Source organism: Gossypium hirsutum, chromosome A03 (genome assembly GCF_007990345.1).
Source record: "Gossypium hirsutum isolate 1008001.06 chromosome A03, Gossypium_hirsutum_v2.1, whole genome shotgun sequence".
NCBI classification, from domain to species: Eukaryota; Viridiplantae; Streptophyta; class Magnoliopsida; order Malvales; family Malvaceae; genus Gossypium; species Gossypium hirsutum.
In genome coordinates this window covers 6,792,594-6,803,723 of record NC_053426.1, presented here as the reverse complement: position 1 = coordinate 6,803,723, position 11,130 = coordinate 6,792,594, and the positions used below count along the sequence as shown (strand labels likewise).

At 33.0% G+C, this 11,130-nt stretch overlaps 3 protein-coding genes across 4 annotated transcripts; 1 reads left to right on the top strand and 2 right to left on the bottom strand.

Moving 5' to 3' along the window:
• Window positions 1-2,043: 2,043 nt before the first annotated feature.
• Window positions 2,044-4,948, bottom strand: LOC121224245 (uncharacterized). Its single transcript, XM_041107137.1, has 3 exons — window positions 3,838-4,948; window positions 3,182-3,724; window positions 2,044-2,371 (listed from the first exon to the last, which is right to left on the bottom strand). Exons 1-3 carry the CDS (start codon window positions 4,738-4,740, stop codon window positions 2,237-2,239), a joined length of 1,581 nt encoding a protein of 526 aa, XP_040963071.1. The 5' UTR covers window positions 4,741-4,948; the 3' UTR covers window positions 2,044-2,236.
• A 139-nt stretch (window positions 4,949-5,087) lies between these two features.
• On the bottom strand, window positions 5,088-6,554 carry LOC107950885 (uncharacterized). The gene is made up of 2 exons (XM_016885807.2): window positions 6,278-6,554; window positions 5,088-5,445 (listed from the first exon to the last, which is right to left on the bottom strand). Exons 1-2 carry the CDS (start codon window positions 6,444-6,446, stop codon window positions 5,267-5,269), a joined length of 348 nt encoding a protein of 115 aa, XP_016741296.2. The 5' UTR covers window positions 6,447-6,554; the 3' UTR covers window positions 5,088-5,266.
• Window positions 6,555-7,487: 933 nt separating this feature from the next.
• LOC121224237 (enoyl-[acyl-carrier-protein] reductase, mitochondrial) lies at window positions 7,488-11,130 on the top strand. Of its 2 annotated transcripts, none has more exons than XM_041107128.1 (10): window positions 7,488-7,953; window positions 8,026-8,123; window positions 8,407-8,538; window positions 9,065-9,208; window positions 9,286-9,388; window positions 9,643-9,742; window positions 9,859-9,935; window positions 10,020-10,098; window positions 10,216-10,334; window positions 10,825-11,130. In XM_041107128.1, the coding sequence occupies exons 1-10, from the start codon at window positions 7,772-7,774 to the stop codon at window positions 10,916-10,918; spliced, it is 1,128 nt and encodes a 375-aa protein (XP_040963062.1). In that variant the 5' UTR covers window positions 7,488-7,771; the 3' UTR covers window positions 10,919-11,130. The 2 variants fall into 2 exon arrangements, with proteins under 2 accessions (XP_040963062.1, XP_040963059.1); XM_041107125.1 differs by having other exon boundaries at window positions 10,014-10,098.

Sequence of the window (11,130 nt, the reverse complement as noted above, 5' to 3'; positions counted from 1 at the left end):
TGTTCCAATCAACAAAAAAGAAACAAAAAAAACAAGTAGTAATTTCTTAAGTTTAGTTTGGATATTCAGTACATTTATCTCTAGTAAAGCTAAAACTAATAATGATAGTGAGATTAATTATTATTGTAATGAGATTAAATATTATAGTAGTGAAATTAGAAATAGCACTGAAATGTGTTTGAATTTAAACGCAACTATAATGATAATATGAGAATAAAAATTATTGTTAAGGACATTAGATTAATAATGATATATAATGAAAACTTTTTTATTTTATTTTACTTTTACGAAATTATTAAAAACATATGAATTTATAAATTTATTTAAAATATTAAAATGTATCTTTCTATATATCATTATAAATATTTTAATTAATTATATAATCAATTTAAATTATTTATTAGATAAAATGATATTATAAGGTTGGGACAAAAATTAATTTAACTTTCAAAGATAAAAAAGAAATATAATAAATAAAAGTATGAATTTTTTTGTCAGTAATTTTTTTTTTGTTTTTTTTTTTTGCTTTATTGTGCTGGACTGGACTAGAGGTAAAAGCTCCAGTTAGTTTAAAGACTTGTAATTTGGATGGACGTTGCTTTTATCTCCAGTGATATTAAAAACAATGGTAGCAATGAATTAGTTACTGCAACAATGTGATTGGATACTGTAACAGTAAGATTAAAAATAATGGTGAAGTACGTATTTAGATTCAAACGCAACTATAATTGTGAGGTTAAAATAAAAAATAATTATTAAGAACATTAGATTAAATAATGATATATAATAGAAATTTTTTAAATTATACTTTTATTAAATTAAAAAAATTATCTTTCGATATATTATTATAAATATTTTAATTAATTATATAATTAATTTAAATTATTTATTAGATAAAATAATTATTATTTAAATTAAAATATATGCATATAATAAAATTTTAATTTATTTGATATTTATACAATTAATAAATAAATTATTTTTATTAAAATTATATATTAAATAATTATTTTACTAATGAATTTTTTATATTATTCATGTAATATTTATTTTTATTATTTAATACTAATTTTATGATAAAAAATGTGTTTAATTATTATATAGAAATTTTTAAAAGTTATAAGAAAATAAATTTTATATATTATTATGTAACAAATAATTTACTATAAATTCATTTCTTAATTAATACATTAACTCAGTTTTTCTGAAAAATTAAACTCAAAGTTTTATGAAAAACAAAAATAAAATAAAGGACTAAAATGTAAAAAACCAATTTACTGAACTGTTCTTTTTCTTACCGGACCTGTAACCTCCAGTCAAAAATTTGGTCAGTACGTTCCAAACACCTCCAAAATTGAGGTACGTTTCAGTCACATTTTTTTACCCCAAAGCAGTCAGTTAATCTTTTCTGCTTTATTGTGCTGAACATCGCCAACTGCTTTATTTTACCCCAACTGCACTAAACCGGCGTTAATCGCCAAACCACAGGAGGCACAGTGGTCTTCACCTCCAACTTCGGTCAGGATAGACATTGAACCGTATGAGACCACTTGGCGATGTTCGAGACCAAAAACACTCCAACCACGAAAGCCTTTAGTGGAAACATACACCGTAAAACTGTTTTTGCGAGCTCGGAGCATTAGGAGGAGCCCATCAAGCCAAACCATGGAAATGCAGAGATGCAGCCAAGATCCATACTTAAAAACAAAACACAAGCACATAGAAAAATAACAAAAGCAAAAAATAATAGTAGAGCCCATGGTGACCAGAGCAATGCTGATCATGGGCTTGAGGATGATGGAGGAAGATGGAACGGGTGGAAGAAGAAGCAACGTCAAGAGAGAAGAAAAAGCAAAATTACATCAAACGAAGAAAGTTCAATATTTATTATCAACATACTTTCTTTTGGGGGTTCGAAAGCAGTGAATGTGAAAATGAAGGATGGGAAAATTTCTTTTTAACTCCTTTAAAAAAAAGGGCCTTGCTAATTTAATTCTTTTTTGTCAAATTTGATTTGTTCATGAATAAATAAAACAGCTATAATAAGGAAAAAAGATATAAGTGTTGTTGATTTGTTTGAACTGAAAGTTACACATATTAGACATCATCAAAGAGGAAAGAGAGAAAGAGAGAAAAACATGAATCCATGTATGAGAGTAGACTCGTTTCAATGACTGCTATTTTGTGGGTCTATTTTTCTTTTTCTTTTTTTGCTTTTCTCTCAGCCTGTATGGAGTTACATCTGAGCTACCAACGATTCCTTTTTTGTTTGCAACTCACTGATTTCACCTTCTCTGCAATTTCCAACTGATAAAATCATTGTTGTGTTTTTATCTGATGGAAGAACTCTGCAACAGTCCCTCCTTGGTGACTGCAACACAAAAACAACAAACTTTGTGGTTTATGCTAGTAAATAGCATCCATAGTTTTTTTATTGGCACTGTAAGTCCTCAAACTATGGTTTAGATTCTAGATTGATCCTAAACAAACGTTCTGAATGAGTCCTCAGAATATCAATATCGTACCAACCAAGTTATTCTTTTAAATACCTGTGTGCCTACTGAATTGACAAGGTACATAGTTGTGGAAATTTTAATTACTATGTTTTTAAATATGTCCTATGTCCAGTTTGAGATAATATTTAACTCATAAGCTAGTGCTTAGACTAATTAAAAAAGTTGAGAAAACCAAAAATCGGTCCGAATCATAGTATTTAGTTAGATTCCAATTCGGTTTTATTAAAATTCGGTTCAGTTTTGACTCAATTATTACTTGAATCTATTTCGTTTAGATAAAATTAAATTTTATTTTTATTAAATTTATATTTTTTTATTTTTATAATATAAAAATGATTATTCTAAATTATAAATTAGTAAAAATAACTTTAAAAATTATAAAAAATTAAAATTTTAATTTTAAAAAACGGATGAATCAAATGTATCCAAACTCATGAAATTCAGTTCAATTTTTAAAATCCGTCCGATCCTAGCCAAACCGTTACTGCACCTAGATGGAAGAACTTAATTATATGATATTATATTTGAAGGACTCAATTAAAAATTTTTGAAGTTTAAGAATTAATTTAAAATTTGAACCCTAAATAGTGGATGTTCGGTGTAATTAACCCTTTTTCTTTTGACATCTTCTTAGGTAACCTATGAAGAAAAATAAATAGTAGTACCTTTTTCCATCGAAAATCATCTCGCTTCTTTAGAACTACGACGGAATCGAGTCTCTCTGGTGAGGCCATTCTCCACCGGCAGTAGCGACTTTTCTTTTTATGACGGTAGTAGACTCCGATTGTCTGCCTCCGAGGACGATCATACTTCACCTTACTCATGTAGAAAACGAAGGGATTTTGGCAAGGGTGCCTTTCAACAGGCCTAGTGTTGAATGCATAGGCAGTGTAATCAGCTCTCTTGTACCAATTGAGAAAAGTTCTACTAGGCATCTCAAGCTCTCTAGGGGACATGACTCCCCTCAAGATTTGAACCACGTAGCCCCAAGACACCGTGATCGACCAGTACCGCGTTGAATCGTAGCATATCGATTGTTGCATCAAGCTCGCCGAATCCTCCTTTGCTGCTTCTAGCAGGTGCGAGATCGCTTTTGGTCGATTCATCCCGGGAAAGATAGGTTCCACTACATCTAGGTGGTGGAGTGATACCAATGGAGTCACTGGATGAGCTCCCAAGAGCCCTAACAAATTTCCATACACATCGTACTGTACAACAACAAAGTAAATACAACTTGCCCCTTCAAATAATATGTTTCAAATTCAAACTAGTTCAACTTCGAAATATTCATATATTTATCAAACGAGTGATTTTTTTTTACCTGATGGAAACCAAGTTCCCTGGTGAGGGGCACCCCAAGCTCGGCCATGCAAGCTTGAATCCTATCATCACTTCCATATAAAGCTGGATACCTTTGGATGCACATATCTTGCATCTTTGACAATTCTTTAGCCAATGGGTAGCTTATTGCAAACCCACCCCCACCAAATGCCATTGCATATGAAAAGAATATGTTCTGAATATGGCTCTCTGATGCACTCCCAAGATAATAAAACTGTGTATGGTCATATTTAGACAGCACTCTCACCACATTGTTGACAACGAAGACCGTATCATCATCCCCCATCACGAACCACCTTATGTCCTTCATCCCTAGCTTAAGTGTCTCCGAGACCACCCTCGTTATCCGCAACGCCGACCGGGATCCTTGCCGGTTTAAGTACTTGAACCTTGAAGTGTCTTGAGAGACCCTAATCTCCGGCAACGATTCATTCCTCCTTGTCCTCACATTCTTATCCACCCACACTACACCCCTAGTCTCTTGAGGCCTCCACCATGCTTTGATGTACTCTTTTCGAGTTTCCCATAGGTTCGACGACGCCGCTATCCCGAACGCAATGTGTTTGAGCTGCGTGTCATACCGGTGGTAGTTCCCGAGGGACTGCTCGATCATCTCTACTGCCGGTGCCGGCCTCGTGCTCTCTAATGGCTCCTTCTCGACAACCTTCTTCGTCGTAGATAATTCGGTAACCGAGGAATGGTTCGACGATGATTCGACTTTGGTGGAGAGATTGGTGGTGGTAGGGTAGCTTTTGTTACGGTCATTGTCGGTCAACAAGAGATTAGGGTATAGGATGTAAAGCAAAATCATGGTGATGAACAAATAAATGATTGAACGTCTAAAGCTACTTTGTGGCGCCGTGCGTTGCTGGGTGGTGATCATTTGTTCTTACAATGTTTATTGTTATGTCTTCTATAATTGATTTTTTGTTGCATTTGTTAGTTGTAGATGATGACGATGTTTGGTGAATGATGTTGTGTTTTGTGTTTATGTTCCCCATGTGTTTCGGGTTGAAATGCTTGGTTATAGAAATCAGGCTTGGACTGAGAATTGTTCGGATCTAAAGAGACCAAATTTTCCTCTTTTTGTCACTTTTGCTTTAATGTTAATCCTTTTTCCCTACTTAAATTGAATGTGTTAGACACAAATTTTAGAGATGTTAATAGAAATTTTACCAATATTTAAAGTAATGTTAAAAGATGAGTCAAAGCTACTACTTATATTTCAGTGGTGTAATTCCATTAATTGTTTTATTTTATTATGTAATTAATTAATTCAAATAAGTACTTGTTACATATTCTTGCTTGATTTAGTATTGTAAAAGAAGTAAAATCAAATTTAACCCAAATTTTTTTATTGAAACATGCATTTAATGACAGCAAAGACAGTCTCATAAGCTGTTTGTTTCTCATTCAGAAGCAATGATTCTTTCAATGGCTTCAGTTTCATTCCCTGTGAGAATCAGTGGAACGGAGGGAATTGGTGATGATGTACTATCTGATGGCATGATGGGTACATCAGTGAGAGGAAATGGCATATCCATATGATGTATAGCAACAAATTTGCCATCCTTCACCTCCACATTCACTGCTTTCAAACCCCAAAAAAAATAAAAAAGATATCTTTAATAAGTTTATTATAATAAATATTGGAATTTTGGTTATATAATTTTAATCATTTTAATCTAACAAAATTTGATTCCTCCGCTTTTATATTTTTATTAATTTATTCAACTTTTAAAAACATATATATCATCACTTTAATGGTATTATCGATTTGAAACTAACATTATAAAAGAATAGGATCAAATTATTCTAAATTAAAATAAAGTGATTAAATCTCAAATTCTGACATAATAAAGGGACTGGAACTATTATTAAACCAATTATAAATGTAGGAAGAAAACCCATAAGCTAACACAAGTAACCAAAAAGAAGGATGATCATTTGAAGCATAAGACCATTTTTCTTTTATTCTGAGTTATTAAAAAAAAAGTAAAACAAAGATGAAATTATATAAGATAAAATGCAAAAACCTCAAGTATTAGCCATCAAAGGGGAAAAAAATTTGCAGAAACTCAACATCATCATCAACATGGATTAAAGCATTTTTCTCTTGATGCTATCTAAAATGTTGAATTTCAGTTCAAACAAATCAACAGCACTTATTGATCATAAGCAAGAAGAAGAAAGATCATACGATATAAAGCAATTTAATGAATTTTCTTTCCTTGTTGTAAAATTTTCTTTAGATCCAAATAAAGGAGACTAGACTTATAGCAACAAAGAGACATCAAGTATTAGCCATCAACGAAAAAAACTAAAACAAGGACTAAATTCTGTGAGATACAAACAATGGTATAAAGATCAATGCATAAACAAGAAAGGGAAAAAAGGGTTGATGCAAATGAAAGAATTACCTGGACGAGAGAGCAACCAAAGAATGAAGACGCAGAGGAAGAGGATGAGAGGGATAGCGTGAACCAACTTCTCCGGCAAAGGAAACATTCGAAAGCGAGAAACCCCTTTCTTCTTTTCCTCGGCGTTGCCTGTTGGTATTGCCATTGAACGACGACCTGGTCTCATCATCTTTCAAGATTGATTTTTTCTCTACCATGAGTTCCAAGTGTTCTTGTTTGGAGGGGCTGATGAAGATACAAGACTTTTTTTTGGGGGGCGGGGGGTACTATCAGTTGGTTTAGTTATAGCTTCTAACCACTTTAGGCGGGAAATCTTGCAGCTCCTAACTATAACTTAAGGTTAGAGCTCACGCAGGGTTAAGTTAAGTCTATATATTAGATTATTTCACACTGTGCCAGACAACGCGTTTACTTATGGGTAGTGTAAAAATAGTGTTGATGGTGAGATTATATATTATAATAATATTATAGAGTGTAACAAAAAAGATTAAACGCACCACGTTGAAAGTAAACGTCTATTCAAAGGGGCACCGTAAGTGACAAGGAAAAGTAATTTAAATCATATGAAAACTAATATAAGTATTAGGAATTTTTTAATTGTATATGTTTAAAATTTTAATAGTATATATAATCAGTAAATGTTAAATGAAATAATATATTTTTATTTTTTAAAAAAAAATTATTATGAAAGACTCTAAATAAACTTTAATGGTATTAAAAATATAAGTAAATTTAGATCAAATTTGAAATCATAATGTAAGTCAAATCGAGCGTGCTAATATTATATAACAATTTACCATTTGTAATTTTAACAATAGTGACCAGAATAATTAAATTATATAACGTAGTTGTTTAAATTGTAAACTTTTTTTTATTTTTGGTGCCTAAAATAAATATTTTTTTATAATTAGATAACTATTTGTATACTTTTCGTATTAATTTAAATTGAATTAGCTTATTGAATTAATTATTAAGGTTAATATGTATGGAAGTATTTGAAAAGAGGTTTAGTATCTAATTTGTTTTTAATCTAAATTGTATTTAAACTTGAAAACGATAAATCAATTTGGTATTTTTTTTATTTTAAGTAATTAACTAATATTGTTGAAATAAATTCATGTGACACTAACAATCTATGGCATATTGGTACGCGACAATAAGTGGCAAAAATATATTTTTATAAATTTACTTACCATTTTGAAATTTAGTTACCAAAGTTACGCGTTGCCAAGTTCAGTATATAACTATATGTTAACCGTAGTTATCATCTAACTTGAATTTTCTTTGCTCAGCCAAAATTTTGATGTTCAACTGAGCCTAATCCAGTTAAGAGCAGGATGAAGATCGAATCCTTGTGAATTTGAGATGGGTTGCCCAAATCATAGCCCATTTTCAACTGCCTGGAACCTTTGACTTTGCGTGGACTCTTCTGGATGATATACATATTACATATATTCACAAAAACAAACATTTCCAGGCAAAATTAGCTTAGAAATGGTAGTGGCGAGATCAATAGCGCTAAAAGCAGTGAATACCGCCAGTTTATGGGGTCTAAACCGGAGTCGTTTCGGGGGTTTGCCCAAGGTCCAAACCGTGAGGGCATTGTCGACAATCATGTCTCCGCCGTCCAAGGCAGTCGTCTACGAGCACCACGGTCCACCCGACTCCGTCACCAGGTCCCCGATATCCAAATTTCGTTACTATTATTATTATCTTTCTTTTTTTATTGCTTACTTTTTTATTTATAGAATGATAGAGCTACCCCCAGTAGAAGTGCAGGAGAATCAAGTTTGTGTTAAAATGTTGGCTACTCCCATTAACCCCTCTGACATTAACCGTATTGAAGGTCTGGGTTTTCTTTTCCACGTTGGGTTTTACTTCATTTGATTTAAAAGTCTTGATCTTTGATTAGTTGAAGAATTGGGTAGTTGTATACTATGTTATTCGGACTCTTTATAGATATAGGGATACGAACTTTGGGGAAAAAAAATTTAACCATGCTTATGCCGGGTACATGCTCATATCCACAAATCATAGTCGAGTCCGAATAACATAAGTTTTGAATAATAATAGTAATAATGAGTTTCAAGGCTTTTGTAAATAAACAAAAGTTTATTTTTATTGTATAGGAGTATATCCTGTGAGGCCACAGGTGCCAGCAGTTGGAGGCTATGAAGGTGTTGGAGAAGTGTATTCTGTTGGTTCTGCGGTTAAGGGTCTCTCCCCAGGCGATTTGGTCATTCCATCTCCACCCTCCTCTGGTTTGTTCTTTGCACCTTTTGCTTTGCAATTGTAATTTTACTTCGAATACCTAGTGCTTAAATATCGATAATCCTACACATCTTTCTAGTTATGTATGTTCAAGTTTAGGTGCTAAATTTTATATCTCGAATTACCTTTAAGTTGGAATGTGAAATGGATTGCTGTTAAAAGAAAATTGGGTAGGAAAGTTTAAGAATGGCTAGTCTTATTGCACTCAGTAGTGTAAGAGATTTAACGCCAGAGATGTGATTGAACCTATTGTAGTAAAATAATTAGTTGAAACTTGCAAGATTCTGAGATCCTTTTTCATATTAATGACTAGGGAACCTTTGAAATATAAAAATTTTCGACATCCCATCTTCAACCTAACAAAATTTGTTGAAGTTTCTTTTAATTTTCTCATTTAGATGTCTTAAAACCATTAAGATAGGATTTCTTGAAGTGAAATAGTGAACTAGAATAAGGAGCGTTTAGACTGATCTTTCATTCGTCTTAATGCTAAGATCAACGAAAAATTATTGGCAGGAACATGGCAGACTTATGTTGTCAAAGACCACGAAATATGGCATAAAATCAGTAAAGATTCACCAATTGAGTATGCTGCAACAGTTACTGTTAATCCTTTGACCGCTTTAAGAATGCTCGAAGACTTCACTACTTTAAGCACAGGTACAGCTGTTGATGTTGTATTTGATAATGTTCAAGCCTCTATCACATGCTCTTGTTGATTATTCTGGTATGAACAGGAGATTCCATCGTTCAAAATGGGGCTACCAGCATTGTGGGGCAATGTGTAATCCAGCTTGCAAGATATCGTGGCATCCATAGCATTAGCATTATCCGGGACAGGTGCTGTACTTAGCTCCTTGTGACTTGTAGGTATCTGTGCTTGTCATTGCACTTGCTTTCCTTTTTTTTTTTAACCTAGATGGTGTCATCAGTTTGGGATATATTGTTAAATAGGAGGTTGCTGTCGTTGACTGCCAATATTTTTGAGTTAAACTATTTTACTGATTGACATTCTTATCTATTAGGGTTCCTTGACTTGATGCATGCATTTTTTTCCAGTGCATCTTCATTTACCGTCCTTTTACTTGCTTTAGGGCTGGATCAGATGAAGTAAAAGAAAGGTTAAAAGCTCTTGGGGCTGATGAAGTGTTTACCGAGAGCCAACTAGAAGTGAAGAATGTTAAGAGCCTTTTGGTATTATCTATCATTATAGTATAGTTATTGTGAGGAGATCTTCGATCTATGTCATATGGATTTCATGTTATTAAAGTCACTCATTGTTTCCATTTGATTTGTTACTGTCATGGTAGTCAAATATACCTGAACCTGCCCTGGGATTGAACTGCGTCGGTGGACATGCCGCTTCTTTGGTTCTCAAGTTCTTAAGGTCAGATAACCTCGCTGCATAAAGTATAACATTGGACATTTCTCTTGCAGTAAGAATCTAAGTTTCCTTGAATGCAAGTTTCAGGCAGGGAGGAACCATGGTAACATATGGTGGAATGTCCAAGAAGCCTGTCACCGTATCAACTTCCTCATTCATTTTCAAGGTAATCAAGGATTACCCCTTCTATATATTTTGTTGCTTAGTGTTGTGCTGCTGTTAGTTATTATCAATCTAAGCTTCCCAAATGTGAAAGAACGCACATCCTCCTATCTGTCTGCAGGATCTTTCTTTAAAAGGATTCTGGCTACAGAAATGGTTAAGTGCTGATAAAGCGAAAGAGTGCCGAGATATGGTGGATTACCTTCTACGCCTGGCACAAGAGGGGAAGTTAAAATACGAGTACGTATGATCTTCTTATACACAATCTCACTTACTATTAGTTATTCATTTATGGTCTAATGACGGTTTTAATCCCTCTGCTATGCTGAAATTTGGGATTTAATACCTCTGATTTGGCATAAGCGGTTTGTCTACTTTTATAATATTATTAGTATATTCAAATTGATAAACACACCGTTAGATGCTACCATTAAAGCACTAATATGGAATTCTTCTTTATTGTTATTCGGCCTCATAAATCAGTAATCAATTTACATGTTAGCTAAAAGTTTAAAGTTTTTTAAGAAAATTCCACATTATAACTTCAGTGGCAGCAACTAACAGTGTTATTAGTTTGAACCAACTAATAACATTATAAAAGTGAAGGACCAAATTATGCTAGATTAAAGTAGAGGAATTAAATCCCAAATTTCAGAATAAGGGAGGGACTAAAACCATAACTAGACCTTGTGTCTTGAATGCAACCCATTTTTGCGCCCTTTGTTTGTAGGATGGAGTTGGTTCCATTTGACAAATTTCACAGTGCATTGGAGAAGGCACTTGGGAAACATGGGAGTCAACCAAAACAAGTTATCAAATTCTAATCTTTACGTCCTTGTTCATCAATTCTGAAGGCGCTGATGAATGGATTGTATGTCTCTCTTTATAAGGCTTTCCGTTTTCAATCAGTGATAGAATCTAAATGACTAGAAGTTGCCAAGAATAATAATTAGTATCAAATAGGTTTTTAAGGTATTCGTGTCAACTTTTCATGTTCTGATTCTTTTCCTTTTAACCATGATCTGTTTATCATTGA